The sequence below is a fragment of the Xiphophorus maculatus genome, chromosome 13, assembly GCF_002775205.1.
Source record: "Xiphophorus maculatus strain JP 163 A chromosome 13, X_maculatus-5.0-male, whole genome shotgun sequence".
NCBI classification, from domain to species: domain Eukaryota; kingdom Metazoa; phylum Chordata; class Actinopteri; order Cyprinodontiformes; family Poeciliidae; genus Xiphophorus; species Xiphophorus maculatus.
In genome coordinates this window covers 11,306,504-11,332,185 of record NC_036455.1, presented here as the reverse complement: position 1 = coordinate 11,332,185, position 25,682 = coordinate 11,306,504, and the positions used below count along the sequence as shown (strand labels likewise).

Here is a 25,682-nt window from a genome sequence, read left to right as displayed (position 1 = left end):
AAAAAAACACCCCAAAAACAGTACAGTAAAAATTAATTTTAAAGAAATGTGACTTGGAAACAGAAAAAAGAAGTGCAGACCAAGAAAATAAATGGTCACTTATGAGATAGAAAATGAAGCAAAATAAAAGAGAGATAACTGGAGTGAACTGGTGAAACATATTTTAGCTAATTAAGTTGAACTCAGATCAGAAAAATTCAGAAAACTCAGATCAGCAACTAAATGAGCTCATACTGTTTTTATCTTGCTTTTAAACTTTTATCTTACTTTTATCTGCACAAACATTGCATGAAATTTTGTTGATGAGAATCTTTGAGTAAAATTACACTCAAACATACTTAGGGCTTCTTCCTCTAACTCAGATATGTTTTTTTATTTTTGCTGTTTTTTTGCCTGTTTGTTTTACAGCTACATTATGTTGCTGTGTTACACCTACAGTAAATGCTCTCTTATCATTGGAGTCAGAAATTTTCATAATAAATCAAGGATGTTAGACTCAGCAGAGATTCTGGCAACTCATCAGAGAATGTTTGGACTATGGAGTTTAACATTCAGGCAGTTTCTATCTGTTAAGGATGGAACAAAAACCAACAACAACTCACATGCCACTGATATTATTTTTTTTTTTTGCATTGTAAAAGGGAAAAGTTTGACAGATTTATGTGCACCTTGCACTCTATCAATTCCACTAATTTCCACTCTGTCTCCTTAATTTGCGCTTTTTAAAAAAATAAATATGCCAGATGGTGACGAATAACTATGAAAAGCTTATGTTAAACTTTCACCAGAGCTGCATGAGCAGAATTTGTCCATAACACAGAGAAATTATATTTTCAATGTTTTTGCTGCAAGAACAGTATAACTCAACAAAATGTTTTCAACTTCACCCAAATTTAGACCAAGTAGAAACATTGTGTTCTTTTAAATTAAAATTTCTGCTTCTGGACTCTAGTCACCTTGATGAATTGCAACTCATCTATTTGGTTTCTTTTGTTCAGTTGGAAAATGATATTCATGAACTTTTGTTAATCTCGTTTATGCAGCTTGTTTTTAAGCCACTCATACAGTCTATGCTCATTATCAGTGGTCCTTTTCCCACTCTGTTAGGCACTCTATGACCACATTCGTATTATACTTTGTGTGCAGAAATACTGGCTTGCAGTTTATCACTGCACAGTGCAACATAAAACCTCCAGCATGTAAATACGAGGCAGAATTACGGTTATTGAGATTCAGCTTTGCACACTGTGCTAAAAACAATGATGGCACTCTTCTGAACATGGAAGCACAGGAAAATGGACACCTAAAACACTGAAGGGTGTATCAAGAGGTTTGTGTTTTTAAAAATCACTTGAATGTTTCATGAATTCCTTCTACAGATACAACATCAAGCTTTTTTTTGCCTTGAAATATCATTCTGTATACCCATTTGTTAAAATACTTTATGAAGAAATCAGTCAGCTTAAATAAAAACACATATGGGAAAGAGTTTAGATCTTTTCTGTTCCTCAGCTTCAAATCTTCTATCAAGCTGGCAAATTTTATTTGAAGGTTTTGTAACCATTCAGTCTTTTCTGTAGTGTCTGCTCCAAATCTTGACAAATGCACATGATCTTTTCCAGTCTTAATATGACAGACAGCTTTTTATAAATTATGTACTTCCATTTTCAGATGAATCACTCAACTGCCTCCTCTTTCTTGTCTGTCAACTCTGAGTTTAAAGAGGCGTTTATATGAAAATGCTTTTCCTCTACCGTTTATTTTAGTGTTTTGTTTACTTTGTTGGCTTCAAGCTCAACATTCTTTTGAGGTTTTCAAGCAGACTTGAACCATAGGCTTTCTATAGATGTCTCAAACTTTGGTTTGGATTATTGGAATTGATTTTTCTCATTTTGTGACCAATCATAAACATGGCAGCTTATTGTACAATTTGTGTGCTTTAAAATTTAATAATGTATGTGAGAGGATTGTGTAAGAAAAATTCCCATCCCACAGTTCCTGTTGCTTATCATTTTAGCACCTTCCACTGAATGATAGGTGCTGAATCTTATGCACCTAACATTCAGGTGCATAAGATTCAGCTATGTTCTCTGACAATGGTCAGTGAAATTTAGTAAAACAACCATCCAACTCCAAAGAAAAACTTGTTGAAACTTCTATAATTATGTCCTTAGTAGTCCCCATCATTTATCAAGACAGAAAAGGTCAAGCTTCAGGTCTTAAATGGGAAATCACAAAGAAAATCTCCACTCATGCCAGACTAAAGCGGGCCACTCATCATACCCTTATACATTTTTCTGAAACCCAGTTGAGACCTTTTCAAATAAAATTGCCAGGAATTATTAATAACTGGACAAATGAGCCTCAATTTACATAAAAAGGATTCATTGCCGTTACTTTCAAGAGCATTTTTATGAGTTGAAAAAAGTCTTTCATTACTTTTCCTTATTCATTGCCAGGATAGTCACTAATCAGGAGGCTCACCTAAATAGCATTCCTTTTAGTCTACATACTTTTTTTAAACAAATGTACATTCAAGGTTTTGCATTTTTGATTTTTTTCCTGTACAGAATTTTTACATCTCCATTCGTTTTTTAACATGTTTAGATTAAATTAAAGTCCATTCCACCTATGGTTAAAAAACATGAACTGTGCACAGTTATGCCCACAGCAGAATATCTAGACAAATTCAAAGCTTAATTACAAAAAATAAGTTTTATTATGTTATGCTATTAAGAATTAGAGTCATTTTTTTCATCGATAAATTCCCAGCAGATGAGATGAAATCGGAAAAAGATTTGATGATATCAGCCTTTTTGGAGCATACATTAGCCATGATAGTCATCTTCCTCTCTATTGTAGGAATTTATTCTGCAAAGAGGAATGTTTTTACATAATATAAAACATCATTGTAATTGAGGAAAATAAAAAAAAACATTGGGATAACTCATCTTTGTTTTTTTAAAAAGTGTAAAAGTGATATCTGTGTAAATCTTCCACCGTCTTTGAAGTTTCTCTCTCACTCATTTTTTACTCTTTTTTCTGCCTCACTCCTTGTAATACTGCCCAATCACATTCCATCAGTCATCATGTCTGCTCTTTTTCCTTGCCCATCTTTCTCTCCCATCCTATCCCCTCTTGGAAAAGTGGCCCCAAAGACTTCTGATGCATCATCTTGGATTCAAAAAGGATAATTGGATTTGGAAGCACTGGGTCTGCTGGCAAACAAGAAGAGAGGAAAGGGGACGGGAACACAATGTTGGAAAAAGAGAAGGTGATAAGGTGCAGCATAGATGGTAGTAAAGAGAAGATAAACAGGAAAGTTGGAAAATGTGTTTGCATCAAACATGCAATGGTGCAAAATACCTACAGAGTAGATCAATTTAACAGCTGCACATTATAATTATGAATATTTTGTCTTTGTAGGTTTACAGCGGTTTTGTAAAGACAGACATAACCTTAGATGATGTATGGGAGCTATCACATCATTTCCTATAAGTGGTATGGACACCAGCTGATTGGGGCAGGTGACTGAGTGAGAGAGCATGGTATGGAGTTTACAGCTTGAGACAGCCCATGTACTCGTTGCAATCTTTAATATCTTTTTTCTTCATTTTTTATTTAGCTCGCTTCCTTTTGTTTACAATATTCTATCTACTTTATGATTTCCTAATATTTCTGTTTCTTAGTTTCTTTATCACCTTTTTGATTTGTATTTCAAATAATTTCTCTATTAAGATATGTTCTGCTGATTGCTTTGTAGCATAAATTCTGTATTTGTTTTCATTCAGCTTCTGTTTTCTGTTCCTTGGCTTAGTATTCCCTAAATTATGTCCATCTTCTGGTCTCTCACTAAGCTGTTTTCAGTTCATTTATTTCTTGTTCCAGTTCTCTGGTTCATCTTTCTGAGAAGGTTCTGTGTTCCCTCATTGAGTCTTTTTGTTGTCTTATCAACTCTGCTTTCTGTCTGGATTTGTTTGTGTAAGCAACTCTGAAATTATCTTTCTAATTCCCATCCTTTGGATAACAAGATTGATTATTTGCAGCTTCATGTACACATATAGCACATTCACTCACAAATTAGAGTGAATCCAACTGATTGTACTTGTGGCGTTGCAACCTCCATTCTCCTAATGCAGTGATGGGACTGCTGTGAAACTGTTATCCTGATGATGTAGTTCACATGCGACTTAAAATCCAATGCAGTATTGGAAGTAGTGGACGCTGCCACCAGCCTTTAAGCAACTCAGAAGTTCTCTACCAATGTCACCCTGGGCACAGGATGGGAGAAAGACACTGTGAACTATCTCTGTTAAGCAGCTTCACCTGTTTCTTTCCAATCCTCTAAGCATAAAGGTACTTTTGATGATAGCTAAACAAATGATTTCCAAAATGTTTTTATTCACACTTAATTCAACAACAAATTTTACACCATCACATCTTCTGTACTTGTTTTTGCTCTTTTGTCACACTTAAAATTTCAAGTCAATAAATAATGGTTTCACATACTAAGGGGACAAAACTTTCCAAACCAACCTAAATCTAAAAGACTGCATTTCAGACAGTTCACGGCATAACACTTTTTTTTTTCTTTTTCTCACTTGACATGTTTTACTTTTATGAAGTATGAGCATATCATAAAATGCAGATGACCAACTCAGCTTGCAGCTAGCACTCACCTCCCTGTGGTGAAAGGCCAACAAGAAGTCATGTTCTCCACAAGAAGCCGGAAAACAATCGCATTACGTGAGACCTTATTTAATCAGTGTGGGAGCTAGCAAATGTTCACCTGATCCCCGCAGGTGAAGAACACAGAATAGGTGCTGCTGATATGCAGTTGACTTGTCACATTTGCTTCATGGTAAATTACTCGTTGTCAGTAGGTATGAGCGGATCTCCTCTGGCTCTGTGACTTCCTCTGCCACCACTGTGGGAGCCGTCGGCTTTGTGGAGCTCACGCAGATGTACTCCGGCACATGAAGACACTCCCCTGATATCCTCGCTGCGACTTGTCCCATCAGTGGTAATAAAGGCAGCCACATCAGTATGATGATGGAAGGGAAGTACTGGGGTGAATGTGTGGTTGCTGGCTTGTGCAGGAGTCTAACATAAGAACTGCCATTCCTGCTTATAATCATGAAAATGAGAATGTAAAAGGCACCTTAAATTCTTCCCGACACTATTTGATGTTTAAATAGCTGCTCCTCTCCCTCAGCTATTACACCAGTTCCTCCCACTCACTTCTTTTCCTCCTTTGTCTGCCTTATTATTTGTCTGTTTGCGCGCTCTGTCTCCATTACTTTTTGTATTCTGAAATGTTTTATTATTAAATTTCCTTCTTCATCATGGATAGTTCCTAACAAACTCCATGTTAAAGCACAAAGGTGTCCATATGGACTTTAACCACCAGCATCCCTTAGGGGTTTATTGACTTTGTTGTCATTTCATCTGATCTGTGTTTACGTCTTGAACACCTCGATGAAGAAAGGAGGAACGTTATCAATTCACCACAACCTGGTAGTGAGTTGGCCTTCTAAATAAACATTTTTAAGTGACATTTGTTCAAATGCATTTAAAATAGAAAGGACATTATCAGATTCTGACACATCTTTCTTTCTTTCATTGCAATTTTGCTGATACTTAAAATTGGCACATATTTCTTCTTATTCTGTCTCTTAACCATCTTATTTGTGTATCTTCCTGCTGGTACTCTTCTCTAGTCAAACAAGCTCAGGCTCTGCAGCTTTGTTTCAGTTGAGCCTTAGCCATGGCAGGCATTAGCAAACACATGTAATGTCGAGCTTTGCACATCGTCTTGACAACCCCCCAAAACACAGAGTTAGAAAATGGAGAGGAATTAAAATTTGTAAGAGAACATGTCACAACACATAGTTTTTTTTAATGTAGTTTATTTTCCTTAGTTGCACAGAAATAATGAGTCTGAATACCTTTATTTGCAATTACATGTTTTTATAACAGAATTCTACAAACTGATTAACATAATTCAATGAAAATCAATTTAGTTTATTCACAATTAAATGCTTCTAGTTGAGTCTTGATAATTGGGTTTTGTGTTTAAATGGAATACATTTTCAACAAAGTAAAAATGAAAGCCTCTCAGTTGACATAGAAAGAACAAAAGAACAATTATTTATTTTTATCAGTAAGGCAAAAAAACAGGTTGACAAAAGTAAGACCTAAGGACAAGGCCAAATGTAAAAACAATGATTTAAGCACATCAACAAGGATAAAAATGTTTTTTTAAAAAAGTAAAATAAGTGGAAAAGAGATAAACAATGTCTTCAAAAATGAATGTTTTGTTTCATGGTACTCTCCTTTTTTCTTAAAACCTTTGCCTTTGAGAAATCAAAACTCCAGCCACATAAATAATGTCATATGTGTCAGCAAGTTGTTTTTTTTAAACCCAGTCCATCTAGATTCCAAAGCATGAAGCAATTATTCTTCTTTAGACCAGAGAGGAAAGGCATATTTCTTTCACACATCTCATTTTTAATATTTTTGTCTCCTGGCTTGCTCTGTGTCCTCCCCATTAAATTTGTTGAGTGCCATTTCCTTTCCACAACTCCTCTTTCCCATGTGACAACTCCAGTCCTGAGCTGTGCACCTTAGACATTATCGATTTTATTTCATTGTCTCACACCATCAGTGCTTGGCTCTCATGAGCTCTTGAGTCATCCATTCATCATTATTTCAGAAATCACATGTTATCGACACAAACTCGTGTTTCACACACCAGTTGTGCTGGATCCCATGTGACTGCATAGCCTTGAAATCTTAGGTTTGCCCTCCATCAGTCATCCTTCTGTCTCTCATTTATACATGGCTTCCTCTCCCACTTCTGTCCACAAGTGACAGTTGTTAAATGATTGAAGATCCATACTTATGAACTGGAAGTGGATACTGGACCTTGACACCAACAACCATTTTTGCTGAACCTCCCAATATGACTGTTGGAAGCTGTGAAACTTGTATATACATGCTCAAAAACATATTTTTCTCAAATAGACTACATTTGGAAAAAAGATCATTTTATAGATGTATATTGTACATAAAAACATGGGAACAGCTATTTACCAAATGTACAGGGACAATAATCTAATATTCAATAATGTACAGTGTTTTCAAACCCCTTCTCTATCATAACAACACCACTGTCCTCATGGACCCATTGACTATTATATAAACACTTTGGTGGTGACAGTTAAGGGGTTAAAGTTCACTGCATTCATGACAGTTACTGATGTAGACTGGTGTAATTTAAGAGTTTATGTTCTGCAAGTGATAGATGAAAAGATTATGCTTTAAAAATTCTGAAGTTTCTTTTAACTGCCATGCACAAAACCATCTGTCTTTGTCTCAACATGTATTTTACACTATATTATTAATTTGTCTCATTGATGACATCTACGGTGCATGTGTACCCTTACGTGGTATGTCTTTTAAAGAAGCAGACTGGTACAGTCTTCTATTGGAAGAGGGACAAAATAAAAGTGGTTCAAGGATGTTGGTGAAAGACAACATCCTTGAATCACATAATAGGACAAACTTTTCCCAAACTAAACCCTTGTCAGAATTTATTTGGAATTACATATTAAAAATGGTTATGTTTTTGCTGTTAAAAAGATCCTAAATTAAGCAAGATTTGCAAACAGAAAAATTGTAGCTATTTAGCATGAAGATTAGCTAACATAGGTGCAGTCTGCCATAGTTCTAACCTCCCGATGGTGGCCAGATATTTATAATAGTATCAGTAATACTATTAGAATTTGCATCAACAGACACTTTTTGTGCATGTTTGATGAGTTCACTTGGTTAAGACTTTGAATGGAGAAGCAATGCACCCCTTTAATGAGGACACAGCATTTGTAGGGAGAGATGAGGCAATGTGAGACAGGTGACTGACAAGTTGTGTAAACATTACTCTTTATTTTATTTATTTTGAGTGAAGTAACTGACGCTTCTGATGACTTGTGAGTTTTAAGGAATGCAGTTGAACCCAGTTAAATGACACGTAGCAGACTGTGTGGCCTGCTTGTGTACATCTGCAGAATCTGAGTCACACAGGATGCATTTTTATCTTTACCTCTGTAAAACTGTCCCTTGCTGTGGTTTTCATGGCCACAAGCCTTTCATTTGTATGGTGTGATTCATGCATAGGCCTTGTTCTTCCCTTTATATGCTGAGCCTATGTGTGCAATTGCATATAATACAAGCATTAGTCTCCACAATATTAGAGCGTTCCACAGGACGGGACTTGGCCCCACAGCAGTTCTATCATGAAATATGATGAACTATGAATCATATTTTTTACTGGGAGAACATTGGGGAGAGAAATAGCAGTGGTATAAGAGGAGAGGTGTAGCAAGGGAAAGAGAAGGTAAAAATGGCTGTTTTAAAAGCTTAAGCAAGTACATGTGATGCATAAAGAGATGTTAGAGGGGGTGTAACACTAATGTAATAATTTGCTGCAAATGCTGGATAGCATCACATAAGCAGAAATGTATTATGCATATTAGTATTTGCACCAGTTTTGTTTACCATTGAAGCAATTAACAGTGTGGAGTTGGGCATTTGCACAGAAAAGCTATTATCAACAGTTCTGTACTGTATAATCTGTTTCTATTATGTTTCTGTACTGTAGATTTACATCGCGTTCTGGGGACATTATGATCAGCTGCAATCTAAATTATATTATTAAATAAACAGACTAGTACTCCTTTAAATAAATTAAGTTAGTGGACTTGACTTGGTCTAGAACTTTTCTCTTTAGCTCTCAGGCTTTATCTGTTATGTACTCTGCTTTTATTTGCAATTTCTCAGTTTTCAGGTCATTAGGGCCCTAGGAACCCTCCATGGACCCAAATATATATATATATATATATATATATATATATATATATATATATATATATATATATATATATATATATATATATAGATATATATATATTGTTTTTTATTATTATTTTTTTACAGTGAAATTACTTTACTATTGCTAATTTTACTGTACTGATGCTCTACTGTGCATCAGATTAACACATTTTACTAGAAATGAAACTACAAAAGCTGCTGGATCATCATTATGAGTATGTTACTGTTATTTTAACATTAAACCATTTACAGCGGAAACAAACAAAGAATTGGACCCTTTGTATTAGCAAAAAATATTCCTGCAGCAAAACTAATGTTTTTTATAATCCTGCATGGTGGACAAAGCCTGACCATCAAACAAAGCAGATATGCAAGCCGTCTCACTAGGAGGATATACTTTGTCATTTCACTTTACACTAAAAGCTGTTGACAAAGCCAATATCCGTCTGAATATTACATTTGAGTAATCCTCTTTCTCTCAAAACACAAGTCACAGCTAAACATTACCACAAGCTCTGGAATCCCCGGTATAATTCATCTGCCTATAGCTTTCAAAGGCACTTTGAAGATGTTGTTCACCATTCAGTTTTAATACCAAAAGTAATGACAGTTCTTACAGTGATGAATACACTGCCGTTTTAAAACAACGAAGTCCCTCAGGATACCCGTACCAAGGATACTTACAGGAAAACCCTGTGCATATTTGTTGATTATTTTCATTGCTAACTTCTTGTGACCACGCCTTTGTCCTTTTACCAATTGATTCTTTCACAGTTTTGGTTGTTTCAGAAAACATTTTTAAGGTACCAAGGGCCATCTACTGAACACTTTATACTGACCATCTGTGAGTTGTTACCTGATTTAAGAGAGTTTTTTTTTTCTTCTTTAGTTTACGGTTTTTTAGTACTTCCAGGGGTTATCTTCAATTCAGTAATGTTAAAGTCCAGTTTGATTAAAAAACAAAAAACAACAATTGTTGTGCAAAAACACTGCACAATTAAACATTCAATAAAATGCAAACAATTAAGGCATGAGAAAATTTAAGAAAAGAATGAAATGAGACACAGGAGCAATAAACAACACAATTCCAATAGTCAGAACTCGTTCTGATTAAAGACCAAATAAGGAAAAGTAGTTTTATAAGCACCTGATGTGAACGGACAGTTTGTTTCACAAGTTAGGAGTAGTCACAGCGATGGTCTGCTTTGTGCTAATGTGAGAAAAAAAATATATATATAAAGATATATATATATTTCAAAGCTGTTAAATGTTACCCAAGATCTGCATCAATTTTCAGTCGAATTGAATTTTTTTGGTGCTAACTATTTCCAGGTATTGTTGCTCTTGTTAAATGTATTTGAATTGTATATATTTAAATTTTTAACCTTTTAGCTTGAGTTTCTTATGTTAGGTCTGAATTTACAGTAAAAATTATTTGAAAAATTATTTTCAAATTACATTTTCATGCAAGGATTGTATTCAGTGATTTTATTACTTCTTAAAATATTGAGAACTGCAGACCAGAGTCTAGCAAACCATCAATAATAAATGCTGAACAATCCTGTATTTTAATTAAGTGAAGCAAGAAATGGCTCTTGATCATTTTGCCTTACACAACAGTCTTTCCCGCTTCTTGTTTTTATCTTCTCTCTGTTTTAAAGCTTCATCTCGCTCTTTGTTTGCTTTCTTTTCTTCTTACTTCTGAAGAGGTTGCCATGGTTACAAAGAAAGCTTTCGTGTAACAGGCAGCAAAGAGGCAGAATGTTTCCACTGATGGAAAATCGCTCAACTTCATACATGACTGCCATTATTGGTTTATGTTCAGGCAGAAGTCTAAACCATTATTCCACACTGTAAATCACACAGGCAGGCATATAACTTTGGCACTGTTTTGATCATCCTTCTGCCTGGATAAATCATATTATGTCTGTTGTGACATTTTATGTGTGACATCCTGTGATGAAGCCACAGAATCTTTCTTTACTGCAAAAGTTACCATTTATCCATTATATTTTTGTAATGTTTCTATTAATATATGATTTACATTTGTAAGATTGTCAGTAGTATCATTGAATATTTGTTCATATAAAGATTTCAGAAGATGATTGCTGCCTTCTGCTTTTAATTGGTCACCAGGAATAGTTACACCACAAATAATCAGTGCAGATTGTTCAAGATACTTTATTTTCACCAAAATTACTCTGATAACTGAATGCTTGCATAACAGGCTTTTAACTTTTTTTTTTGCAATCCAAAGCTTCTGCAGTGATAGCGGCTCAACAGGAGATGGCCTTCGGCATGATTGGTTAAAGCAAACAAAGCAGAGCTCACAGTAGGCCAATAGAAGAGCAGCAAGCTGAAGGTAACTCTTTTGTCACCAAGTGACGGATTATGAACCACACTGAGGCTAGAAACAGGGACTCGGCATACCTTTAATGCCACAAAATATCTAATATGAGCAATGGGGCTCTTTAGTCAAGGTTTTGGTAGATCACTCATTCAATAGATAGTTTTAGGTTGTTCTCTTACCAATTTCAACATTTTGTAGCCCTAAGTGAGCTTGATTCATTCCAAAGGTCTCTTTTTATGGCTTAACTGGCTGAATAAATGGAGAAATAAAGAAATAAGAAATAAAGAACCACAGTTGTACCCCTGAGTCACTGCCTTTCAATCACTGACTTGTTTTCTCTGTCTTGTACTTCTCCTTTTATACTTAGGTTTTCATCTGTTCAAAATCTCCTGACGTACATTTCTAGCCTCATGTTCTGTATCATTATATTAGGGAGAAAGTCATATTAATTCCACAGGGAATTGTTCTTTTGTTGCTTGAAGCACAGCTGTCATGTGTCTTTGTCATGAATCTGTTGATCTGTTGATTAAATTATGCTTCATCTCAAGTCTGCTGCTCTGTGAGTATCATTCTGACTGTGAATCACGTTTACCTGTGAGGCAGTCTTCATTCTTTTGCATCCTCTTTCCTTCATAGTCACTTCTCCTCTTCAGATTCATGTGTAGGAAGTTACATTTACTGATGCCTGAGGATACAGGAGTTGTATAATTATGCACTGCTTTGTGGTAGTATCTTAATAATTTTGAAATTTTGTTGGATATTTGTCTTGGGAAGCTTGACAGCTTGTTTTTTTTTTTTCTATTCTGTACTGTGTTTGATGCTACTTGTCATCCAGAACACTGAAAATCTTTAACTTTCTTGATTGTATTTTTTCTCTTTGTGTCCCTCTCTTTTTTAGCCTTTCTGTCTTTTTGTTTCTTATTCAACAGATCCTCCTGCTTGTCATTTTCTTTTGTTTTTGGCCCTCCTGCTGCTTCATGACATTTCGTCATGGTTTTCACCTTTAATTCTCTGCTTCTCAGCGTTGTACTCCCCTGTCAGCATCAAGGGAAAAAAAAAAAAAGAAAATTTCATATAGTAAGGGTGAAGTTAGATAGACATAAAGACCGCACAAGCAGATGACAGAAAAGGTGAAAAGGAAAGAAGGGAGCTTAAAATCATCCTCAGACTAACAGTACCTGGCTAAAGTGAGGAGAACAATTTTGACTTGTGCCACTCTGAGCCTGAAGGCAGTCATTTTTTTCTCAGGTAGAAGCTGTTAAAAGAGGAACTCCACAGAGGCTTTGAGATGTCAGTCTACAGCAGATGCTCATGGGCACGGCGGCAGGTCTTAGGCCTCCTCTTTTTAAACTCCAGAAATGAAGTACAAACTGTCACACATTAGTGGAAGATTAATTCAGCATCACATTCGTCAGTGTCTTTTTTTGAATTGCACTTTCCTGGTGGGCGTAGTTGTGTCTGCAGCAGCTGTGCTGAATGTGTTCTGGCTGAAGATTTACATCAGCTACTGCAGGCTGACATGATTACTTACACAGTCATATTCTAATATTCTGTTGATATAATGGTTGCAGTGTTTATCATTCCTTTGCTTACCCAAATGTGTGATGGATGTTGTGATTATGGGATGTGGTAAAATTTTATTTTACAGCAACCTGAGAGTAATTTAGCCAGCAGCCACCCCTATCCTTTCAGATTAAAGTGAATGCATCCTTTTGCTTTTTTTCACGAGAGTGGAAGTTCAATTTCACAATCATTTTCAGCTGCATGGCACTGATACTTGCATTGGCAAAAACATATATCAAACTCAAAACTCATGCATTTTTACTGAATCTCCTCACAGTGGGATGTTATTTTTATTATTATTATTATTATTTTGGATACAACACACCCCAGATTCAACCATGTACCCTAAGTCCATCAGCACAGAACCCCTTCACCACACAAGCAAGAATCCCCCAGGTTAATTTTTTTAGGAGATGCTTTGAACCTTCTGCTCCATTAAGTTAAGCAAATGTTTCACCGAAACAGGTCTTAAAAAAAGTCATGATGAGTGTAAAAAAATAATAAAATGTCAAGTAAAATATGTTTTTGTCACTAATAGAGCTAATATGAATAGCTGTTCATCATATTTATCTAATGGGGTGACATTCCCACAATAGTCAATCATGGCTTCAACTTCTTTGGCCTTATGGAAGTCTGCAATGACATTATCTTGTTTCGTGCCATAAAGAATGGCCCATTGTATCCAGGGCTTTTACAGATAATAAAGGTAGCACAGAAATAAGCTCTTATCATGGCTGACAGATATTTCTGGGACATTTCTATCAGTAAGAAACCCTCCTGGGGTAGAAAAAGAAAAAAAAAACTGCTGAACACTTTGTCTTCCTGTGATTCTTCCTACGTCAGGCTTGCCACAAAGCAGATGGGACGGAAACTGTGCAAATGGCAGACACAACAATGTTTTTCTTGTTATGGTTTTATAATGTGTGTGGGCATTTATTTTACAGATAAGCCAGTGATGGTTTTCAAAAGAAAAGAAAGAGACCCTCCTGTGATGATAATAAGTCAGCTGAAATGTCCATGAGACTTTGGGGGTTTTAGTTGGGGTTGATCATCACACTCAATAGAAGATTTATCTGTAACAAATCTTAGATTCCAGTGATCAGTCTCAGAAACTGTAACATGAAAAGAACATGGACATGTGCTCACAGTTAAATTCCCACACATTTGCAGTAGTACGTTCAGGAAGGAGAGACTTAAAGGAAATCTACACAAAATGTTGTTTCTTATTGACACTTGTGTTTACTCGTGTGCACACAATTTCTACATACCAGCTTTGCATATTTAATTACTTGTTATAAATGTATTATGAACACTGAATTTTAATGGACTTTCGGAAATGAGGAAGAGCCAAAAGTCTCAGGACCAATGAAACTACAGAAGAGACAGTTTTACAGAAAGGAATACTTGACTGTCTAATTATTATGCCATGCAGTGTCTTTAATCAACCATTTCTTGATGTGTGAGGTTTTTCAATTTCCCCTGCAGTTTAGGAAGGTTCATGTTTTTGGGTTGCTTAAGGTTGTTTTTTTTTTGTATTTTAGTACAAAATGTATTAATTTGGCCTGTGTTTGTGAGCTTTTAGGATGATTTAATTAGATTGTTTTGATTAGCTTCTTTCAGGTCTGTTTTATGTTAGATTTTATTACTGAAAAGATCAAAGATAAACTCTTTGCTTTCTCTCCCCTGCTATCTGTTCATGGTTAATATTCTCTTTGGATTTGCCCTTTTGGTAATATAAGTTTAAGTCCTAATTTTTCCTGCAATGTTTGCATCCTTTGATTTCATCTGACTTGTTATTTTCTGCTCTGTAAGCCTGCACAGATACACAGCTGAAGGTGGAGCAATGTTTTGGAAGTTCTCAGTATCTTGCCTCTTGCTTTCTGTCTTGCCTTTGCTTGTGTTTTTTTCTTTCACCTTATGATCTCCACTTCACAGCAGTGAAATTTCCTATTATATACACCAGAGTGTGTCTCCTTGAAGTGCAGGGAAGGTTTTATCTCTGCACCTAAACCTTTGATATCTTTGGCTCTTTTCTTGTTTTTTTCCCCTATAACATTTTCATCATAGTATAAACCAACTGATGCATCTCTATGAGATGCCTGTCGAAACTGGTATTTATTTATTTGTTTATTTATTTTAGAAACGTGAGTAAATATAGAAAGTATCCCTGTTCTGCGTGGGAAATCCTGCAAGTAAACTAAGTAAAGGTTATGGTTAATCTTTGTAGCAGAATGGCATCGTCAGCAAGTTTTCCTCACTACCATTACATGCTATTTTTATACCAGCAATTTGTTTTGAATGATTGCAATAAGAAAAAGCCTTTTCTGTCCGACTATCACAAATATAGACAGTTGTACCTTTGACAACAAACACACCAGATTGATTTGGTGTCAAATAAAGGACGAAAACATGGACAATTACAGATTATCAGGTGATGGCATGATGAACCACATTGCAGTCCATTACATCTGAAATGCTGGAATGTTTAGAGGAAAACCTTATGGACTCTACCAGTGAAGTGAAAATTGCTCATTTTTTGAGCATTTTTTGCTCATTTTTTGAAACCAAATCTTATCAAAAATAATTGACCAAATTAATACAGAAATGGTTCACCAGACACAAAATGATCTTTCCTTCATGGCTATCTTAGATCTAAATCTAGATGTAAATACTATTGGAAACCTCTGCATGTACTGGAAGAGAGAAAAGCCTAGGAGAGGACTCAGAACAAAGATACTGTTCAAAAAGGAATGAGCAAAGATCTATTTCTGTATTCTCTGAAATGGTATATTAAAAAGCAATTAGCTATTTTATTGACTAAAGTTATCTGCACAAAGTATAGTCAGCAGAGGATCAATAAGTATGTCACGAATGATTTTAGTGAGAAAAACTACATCTGAATTTTTCAGAATAAATAATGTGCTCAAATTAAAAGTCGGATCTTTTTAAATTTTGTGTGGTGACTTTTCTATATGCCATTATACCAAATAAATTCCATATTGTAGCTAATAAAACCGCATGTTTCCCTTTCTGCTCTCCCAATTCCATTACAGGTATTTCACCAACATTTCCCTCAGTGGACGAGATTATTCCTTCAACAGCGATGGCTACCTGTCCAATCCCCTGATCGATGTCATTTCCTACACCAACGGCAGAGGCTGGGAGGAGGTCAGTACACCACAATGCACACTCCTGCTAAATATCACAATGCAGCAACAAGATAAGCTAACTGCAGTTTCACACTCCATCAGACATGCTAACTCATCACTGTATATTTTCACCTCTCTGCTGTCGCACAGCTTCTTTTACTCCCATATCTCATTAGATCTTCCCCTCCTTTCCTTTCCTGCTCTTGTCTAGCTTTGTCAGCCTTGTTACCCACTGCTAACTCACAGTCCAATATCCTGTCCATCAGAAGCCTGTTTAACATTTGCACACCAATACCACCAAATTCAAGGTCTGCCCTCCATGGAAACTTTTCAACTCCCCAGTCCTCCTTCGACCAGAAAGAAACAAGAAAACCTCTTTGCTTTTGTTTCCCTCTGCTCCATTTGCTGCTGACCTTTAAGACTCTATATGTTTATCAGTGAGGGCGGACTCAAGTGTGAAGTGTAGCATTGTGAGTTTTAGATTTCCAAATAGGTACTTTTCACCTTTCTATTAATTCAGAACATGAGTGAGAGAGATGTATCATGAGAGAGAAGTTTATCGTGTTAGGTGACCTTAGCTCTGCGCAAAATACATAAAACCCTAAACTATGAAGGTGGTGTATTTCTATCTCTCACTAACGGTTTCTTTGCATTGAGTCTTTCCAAAGCCCCCATAACATTACCCACAAACTGCTTTTTCCTTATCAGGTTTACACTGCTGTTTTATCATTTTTGGCCTACACACTACTAAAATAAACATTAGCAACTTTCCAATTTTTTGTGACAGTGAGTGGTTGGCCCTGTCCCATTGTGACATTTCATTCTATTTAGCAGAAGGAACTTGGCTGACCTACACAGATCCTAGACATCCACATCATCATTATCATGCTGTGCAGCCTTAATAAAGCTCGGTAATAAGGATGAATTGAAGGACATGCCTGCAATCAGATTCCTCTAGTCTGGGAGCAGATTTAGGGCAAAATATTAAAAATTACAGTAACAGGCCATGTTCATCAGGCCCCGGTGATCTAAATGCACAGTTAAATGTCTCTTCACTTGGCTTATGTGGAAGCTGTGGGTCAGGTGTTAGGGTTATACTCCACAAATGTTTGAAGAAAATTTTGGGCTTACTTAACTGTAATGTTTCTGACCCACATTTCTGTAAAATAGAATATCCCCACTCCTCCAAACACAGACACAAACAAATTAACCCTCCTATTATGTTAGTTTCTGAGGTACAGCAATAATGTTTGTGGGTCAATTTGACCCGGGGAGTGTTTAATCATGCTGGTTTTTTATCGTTTTTTGCACTTTAACTTGACAGCCAGGTCAAATTGCCCCAAACAGTATCTATGTAAAAAAATAGATACAGGGGGAGTTGTAAATGAGTAAAATGAATAAATGTTCAATTTATATGTAGAGTGCACCTATTAAGAGAAATAGAAAAAGTTTCATGCAAAAAAATTAAATAACAGGAGGGTTAAGCAATAAATTATTTGAATGAAGTTGCATGAAAACCAAGCTGCATATATTTTGGATTCAATATTATGCATTTAAAGTTTTCTTATACCTTGCCATAGGCAAAATACAATGGACCCTTGGTATTCTCAAGGGTTAATGACCACAGCTGCCCCCTTTCTAAAATCAGTTAACATTTGAGACCCCCTCTAAGACTGCTTAATACTGTATATTTTAATAATTCAGACACCAAATACACCTCAATATACATGGAAACCATCCTAGTATTACACCAGAAGCTAATGTCTTTTTTGCCCCTAATGTCTTCGGGGCATAAAAATATCAGCACCAGGGAACATAACACACCACTTATAGATGGACTGATTTGCAGTCAATAGTGTTCTGCATAGCGTTGCACCTTGGTATTTCCACAGAAAAATCACAGAAAAAAAAATAGGTGAATAATTTAATAATGAACTGGAGGGGGTCCACTGTAAAATGAGGTCTGCAATGTTTGTTTTGTCACAAAACTGGCACTTTATGTAATCTTTTCCTCGCAATTTCTCACTGCCTGAGTGTTTTAAAGATATATATATGTATACCCTTTTTTATTTGCCAAACAGTTTTTAACTAAGTGGAGATTATTATTTGAAAATAGCATACTGCATTTAAATCTAGGTATTTAGTATCCAATTTAGGTAATGAGGGCATTGGGTATAAAATCAACCAGGAGAAAGCAGCAAAGTGCTTCACCAGTTCATTGTATGCATTCAATTTGCCTTAACAGACATTAGTGGTAAATGTATGGCACTTTGCCTGAATGGGAAATTAGTTGGAAACAGCTAAAACCTGATGCAGTGCATCGTTCTCTCTGAGTTTAATGAGTTCAGCACATGGTTTCAGGTTAATAAACTATTATAGAGAAAACAATATATAGGAAGGTACATTCTTATAAAACAGTAATAAGATGGCATGGCATTTTGTTGTTTTCATTCTAAGATGGTTTTTACATCTTAGAATGCCAAAGTTGACAAACAACAAGTACAAACACATAAAAAAGGCAAAAAATTGCAGTTGTTTTAGCGACTGCAACTTCATAAAACCAACCGGACCAGGGGTTAAAAGTTGGAAACAGAAAGCTGAAAACAAAAAGAACTCAATGAGGGAGACCATTTTTTAAAGGGAAATTTTAACTGTTTTCATTCTGTAAGGCTTTACTTCACGGTAGAGCAAAAGCATTCAGTACAGACAGAAGTAAATCACCTGCATTCTTTTCTGATGCATCACAGATTTCTTTATTGGAATTTATGTGAAATAATTATTTGCAATTAAAATATAATTCATAATTTACATTCAGTGGAAACTGAGAAAGACGGATGCAAAGAAACTATGCAAAGCTAAAGGTAAAATTGGAAGAATTTTACAAGGTTTTCAACAGCATTTAAAAAATATATGTTTTCATGATTTACCTTAGATACATAGCATGGTAATCCTAAAATAAAACAAAATATACAGAAATCCACAGTTATAATGTGCTCCCTGGCATTGAAAATCTATAACAGATCTTCCAAATCACCACAAAGTCTTCTTTCAAAGACAAGGTAAAATCAAACTCCATCAGTTGCTTTAATTGGTTGGTCTTTTTTTTTTGTTTCAACACTGGGTTACACCTTTGACTCACCTTTCTAGAGCTTTCCATTATATTTGAGAATTATATGTAAATTTTTAAAGAAATTTAAACTTGATGCTTTTATTCTTAAAGGGTAATTTAAGGACCTTTTTCCTCATATATATTTTCTTTATCTAACTATTCTGTATCCAGTCAAATATAAACTGCATCATAAAATGCATTTTCATTTGCATTTGTCTGCCTTTAACAACACAGGTTCAGAGACGCTTTTGCAGCTCAGTCCAGAGGCTGCTGTAAAAAAAAAATCATAGTTCAAACCAAACAGAATGTGAAACGTTTTAGCACAAATCTCCAAGCTTCCTTAAAAGCCAGACCTGAGTAACGTACAAGAGCTGCTAGAGCTTTTGATTTGTTCACTGTGCCACCTCTGACCTTACTCTTCAATCCAAACATGCGGTCTGCCAGCAGCACAGTGTAAGAAACTTAACAGCCAGACAGAAAAAGAAAAGAAAAAGGAAAACTCAAAAAATATGGCAATACCCACGGAAAAAGAATTTTTCTTCATGCACCGACAGTACATTGTGGATCTTTTGATTTATTTAACATGCAATTAGAGTGTAGACACTGTAGTTACTTTACATTCACTGCAAAATAAAAAAAATCATATTTTCATGTGGTCATTGTACAAATGTTACAAAATTTGTATAATAACATATGCAGCTAGGTCAAAATTATTCAAACCCCTTTCAAATTTACATTTTTTAATTACTTTCATTTACCAGGAAATGTGTTTGTGTTGGGAACTAAGACATGTGTCTTTCAAAATAAAGACAATAAAAAAAAACAAGAACAAAAATCCTTACTGACATTTTAGCAAAGAAAAAAAAATATATTTCTGCTGTACTTCCATTACTATTTTAGAACTTTTGTTTGGTGATTACCTCCAAATATTTGAGGTTGGTAGGTCAGCTCACCATCTCTGTAATACTTAGCCCCACAGATTCTCCATAAGATTTATAATGGACCCCGTATTTCTTTTAGTCATAGACAACATGTTAGCAAAATTAATAGAATATGTTAAGCCCTAATCTCCCAAAGGGATAAAGAATTTTGGGCATAATCGTAATGTCTAGAAACCTAGCTTATAGAAAAAGTCCAAGTATTTATGTATTTTTTACAAGATGTTTTCTCTTTTTTCATAGGTCATGAATTGAAAGATGTCTTTAGGATCCAATGCAGCAGAAAATATGTTTTTTTTTTCCCCAATGGGCTAGATTTGAAGATAACTAGTGACTATTTACAAATGTACTCTGGTTAGCCCCCCTAGGTAATGTCAATATTTTATGTCTTTTTTTTTCCATAAATGTATTTTACAAAAGATAAACTAAATAAAGTTACTTTGTAACATGTGCACCAATGCACATCTCTCAGAACTCAAAGTGACTTATAATAGTGGACATTTTGTTGTTTGTCACAGTCTTTTTTTTCTCAGACCATCTATGCAATGCCCATAGTGGGTTACTTAGGGTCTATATCATTCAGTAGTGTATCAAATTAAAATAGATATTCTTGTAGCTGTGACAAAAACAAAGGGATGTAAAAAGAGTCACTACATGTCAAAAGACCTGAAATAGAAAATAATGTTTTGTTTTATATATTTTTTAGTATTTAAATATATTCAGTAAAGTTAGAATCCTAAATGATACAGACCAAAGTGTAATTTTGGTAAAGCTACAATCAAACCTCACAGGCTAAGTCATCATGGTCAGTCTATACTTCAAGGTTAGCTTTCAATTACTAAAAGCAATTCAGAATGACGAATGAGAACCTCCTGATTTGTAGAATCTTTTTTTTCCAATAACACATTTTAAACTGATAAAATATCACACATGATGCAGAATGTGCAATAAAATTTGCTTTCCATGTGCTTTTACTCTGACCTTGGATATGCACTGCATTGCTGCTTGTTAACCGCAATAAAACATTTACATAGGCCGGGTCAAGAAGAGAGCTGGATCCATAGCTATGGATTCCAGCCACCCGGGCCACAGACTGTTTGTGCCGCTGTCATCAGGCAAGCGGTACAGGAATATACGGACTACAACAAATAGACTGAGAAACAGTTTCTTCCCCACAGCCGTCAGAGCCATTACTCCCCCCCCCCCCCCCCCCCCCCCACATATCATAACCTCGCAGTCACACATACATATCCCCCACCCCCACACAGCCATGTTGTCCTGCATTTTGCACTGTCACATCATCTGTACTTTGCCATAATTGGACCTGCTGCTACTTCTTTGGTGTGGTTGAGTGCCTTTAGTTAATTTTAGTTGTATATATTGTTATTATTATTATTGTGTGTTTGTTTATTTTATTTATTGTATATATTTCACTTTTTGCACGGGAGTTGCAATAGAAATTTTGTTGAATCCTGTTCAATGACAATAAATGCTATCTATCTATCTATCTATCTATCTATCTATCTATCTATCTATCTATCTATCTATCTATCTATCTATCTATCTATCTATCTATCTATCTATCTATCTATCTATCTATCTATCTATCTATCTATCTATCTATCTATCTATCTATCTATCTATCTATCTATCTATCTATCTATCTATCTATCTATCTATCTATCTATCTATCTATCTATCTATCTAAAACTCAGCATCAGGGATTTACTATTTACTCTTTGATTTAATTAATTCAGTTAAACAGAATTACAAGCTCCAGTTTCACACACAAGCCAGACACACTCTGGTATTCTCAACCCTTCTTGGCCAAAATTAGTAATGAGCCAACACCAGTGTTTTTGTAAAGTGATGATGTAAAACATTGTAATGTCCTGGTCTCTTTCCCAGTCTTGTAGCTTATAATAAGGCTTTTATTTTCTATGCAATGACCAAGTTGAACAATTTTCTTTCTAAGTCTTTCCTTTGAGCGCATCTGATTTTTTATAAAAGAGACAAGTTGTCCTAGAATATAAAGCTTTATAGATTTTCATTTTAACATTTTATGTCCTGACATACAAATTATGTTGTCAAGGTAGCTCTAAGTCTTTCTAAAGGTCTCTCTCAGCAGTAAGCGCCACTCTATGTGCTGTTACAGTGAGTGTATTAGTTTGAAATAGATTTGACTTGAAGCTGTGTTGTATTAAAATGTAACTGTGTGCAATGAAATGAATTGAAATATGTTTTTAATGTTTTTTGGAGTTTTTTAATAGAAATTCTGCTGCAAATATAAACATGCTCAATACAAAATAACACTAGTGTGGGTTGTGCCATCATCCACGACATAATGTGACATCCTAAGTTCTTAAGTAGAGGGCAACTAGACCTCTTTTCCTGTTCCTTGAAAACATTTTAACTTTCATCCAAGCAGCTGTTTGACTGAGAGGATAAACAAGAAAGTAAAATAAGAGTTAACTTGCTGGGTCACAGAGTCTTGGGGTACTGAAAGACTGAATATTTAGCTATGATGAAAGCTAATTTTTCGAACATGATACAAGTGTGCTTGTTTGAGAATGAGCTGATAAGTTCACAGTACCTTTGTTTCTTGAAATTGGGTTATTAAACAATCATACTGTGAATTGTGTTTTAACAAAGGCACTCCCAGTTAAGGATAATTAATTAATCAAGATTTCAGTGCTTACTTACTCTTTGGATTTCTATTGAAATAGTAAGAATGGACTTAGATTTGCATTAGGCTAGAAGTCCCTTGGAGTTTTATGGAATTCCTTAGAATTCCTCATCATTATTTGGGATTATAAGAAAAGAAGGATAAGCATTCTGTAGAATCTGTAAATCTTCTGTTTTTTATTGTAATGATTTGCTTTTTTTACTTTTTGTAAATTTTACTTATTTCCCCATGCACAGACATTTGGCCAGCAGAGCCTAGTCAGAAAAGGAAAACAATAAATCCACTGCAAGCAGGAGTCTCATGGATGATTGCATACTCACTGACTATGAAAAATGAGTGGCAGGAGTATATATTTTTTTCCTTTGGTGCACCACCGATAATTTATCTCCCCTTTGAACTAGAGTTAACTTTTGTAACATACATGGAATGGGTACATGGTAAAATTAAAATACAAGATAAAGTTATTTTGACATTGCTGTGAAATGTTTTCTTTTTAGATTAACAAATTTCTCCAAAATATAATAAAGCAACAAACCCATATGGGTAAATTTAGGAGTTTATATTATTTTCTCTCTGGCAGTAAGGACTCCATCAGTAATCACTCTAAATTGTAATTTCTGATTCAGGGAGTATTGTCATCAAAAAGGTGACTGATGTGTAAATTAGAGAAAGGAAAGAAAAAAGTAGATAAGGCAGAACTAAAACTCTCTTTGCCTTAGGCCAGTTCCTTCATTGATTAGCGACGTGTTGATTATGAACATGTGAGTCATGACCAATTTTTCTTCATTTTGCTTTAACGTAACCAGAAACCACCAACAACCAAATATCTCCCCCTTCAGAGACTGGCAGTGCCCTGTTTTTGCAGTTCATCCCAATTTCATAGCTTTCATGTACAGTGATCTGCAAAAGTATTCAGAATTTGTTCACTTTGTTCACGCTTTGTGACATCAAAACCTCAAAATTCAATGTATTTTAAGACCAAGAGTGTGTAACTATTAGGTGGAAAAATAACAATGGTTTTCTTATATTTTTCAGAGCGCGATATGAATCTGAAAATTGTGCTTTGCATTTTATTCAGTTACCTGTACTCAGGTGTCTAAAACTTATTACAACAAACTACATTTGAAATTGCTTAATTGTTAAATGGAGTTTACTTGTAATAAAGATAATCTTATATGGATATACTAAGAGTATATGTATAAAGCTCACTGAAAATTTTTCAGAGAGCATCACTGAATAAACAGCATGATAAAGTCCAAAGAACACAGCAGACATGTCAGAGGGAAAATTACAGGAAAATCTAAAGAATTCTCATTTGCAGTTTACTATAAGGCATGTAGGGCATAACGCAAAAAATATTGGTCCTCTAGACAGGAGAAACTACAGCTGAACCTTTTGCTTTGTGGTGGAAAACTAACTGCACTTTACCATGAACACACTACATGCTGGAGGCACCATTATGCTATTGGAATGCTTTTCTCCACCAGAGTTGATGGGATTATGGATTTATCTACTTACAGGGCAATCTTGGAAGAAAACCTGTTACACACTGAAAAACTGCAGAATCTAAATGCAAGGAACAATTTTAAGTTTTATTTGAAACCAAGGGATTCACTAGAACTTGAGATTAGAAATTGTCTAGATCGGGTTGCATCATATTCATATTTCAGCTGCTGTGCATTTAAAAGAAAGTAAGAAAGAAGGTGTTAAAATACTAGAAACAATTATTTTATTTCTGTTTGTGCTCTGTGAAGTTTGTTTTATGGTATAGCTATATTCAGACCAGATTTGTTTTGTCTTTTAAAATTACTGTGGTAATCGCTACACTGACACTGACTGACCTAAAAATAATAAAAAAACTAAGCTTAGGTACATAGAATAGTTGATCACTATACAAACTAAATGTTACTGATCAGTGATTTTGTCCAACTTAATATGTATTTTTACTCAAATATTGGACAACAGAATTTATGAGGAAGGCAGCAATATTTTTTTCTGAGTAATGGATAAGAATTTTGAAATTAGAAGGTGAATAACTAAAAGAATCTCAAGATGAAATGCTGGCTAAAAATTAGAAAAATCCTTTTAAAAGAATCCCATAAAATGTTAATGTTACAAATAGTTTTGAAAAAATAACAATTAATACAAGAAAAAGGTTCATAGGAGGTTTTGAATTTACTAAAGATGTCACAATGAAGGATCTATTTTTGTTTTTTACGTTTCAGGTTGGCTGGTGGGAGAACGGACACCTGCGCCTGCGTTACCATCCTTGGTCTCGCTATGGCTCCTTCCTGAAGCCTCTGGACGATGCTCAGCACCTCAGAGTGGTCACCCTGGAGGAGAGGCCCTTTGTCATCGTGGAGCCTGCTGACCCTGGAACCAGCTCGTGCATCCGGGACTCTGTTCCCTGTCGATTGCCTATTAATTCCAGGTAGTAAAACAAAATGCATAAAATAATTTCAAATTTGACTTTTAAGGGGCGCTTGAAAATAATATGTTCTTGTGACTATAAGCAGAGGTAATAAGAAAGTATGGTAAAGTTTCTGGCATTATGAATTGACTATAGTTGGTTAATTGCCAACCGTGACATAATGTTTTTTTCTAACAACCAGCTTCATAAAAAGAAAAAGGTTCAACATCTCATTAAGCATCTTCCTCCAATTCTCAAGCTGACGTTCCTAAAGCAGTTATTAAACTTTATGGCCACCGTCTACATCATTATAAATTGAACTGAATAAACAGAGAATATTTAATGAAGTATATAAACAGATTTTTAATTGTCCTCGGGGATTAGATCATTTTCTTCCCAGCATTTACGTAAACAATAAAAGGACGTCAACAGATCAAGGCAAACATTTATGGGAACAATAGTCTGTTAAAATGATTTCTTAAAACTATAAAGGAAGCCTGAAACTATAACGCCAACCAAGGATAACTGCTGTTTTTGATCAATGCAAACAATAAACAAGAAGGAAGACTTTTCCAGAGTATTACA

At 35.2% G+C, this 25,682-nt stretch overlaps 1 protein-coding gene across 1 annotated transcript in view; it reads left to right on the top strand.

Moving 5' to 3' along the window:
- Nucleotides 1-25,682, top strand: part of LOC102220283 (glutamate receptor ionotropic, NMDA 2D-like) — a 179,081-nt gene that overhangs the window by 102,353 nt on the left and 51,046 nt on the right. Inside the window, exons 7-8 of the mRNA XM_005808183.2 lie at nucleotides 15,859-15,973; nucleotides 24,913-25,118. Coding sequence (XP_005808240.2) covers nucleotides 15,859-15,973; nucleotides 24,913-25,118 — 321 coding nt within the window. The remainder of the gene's footprint in view (nucleotides 1-15,858; nucleotides 15,974-24,912; nucleotides 25,119-25,682) is intronic.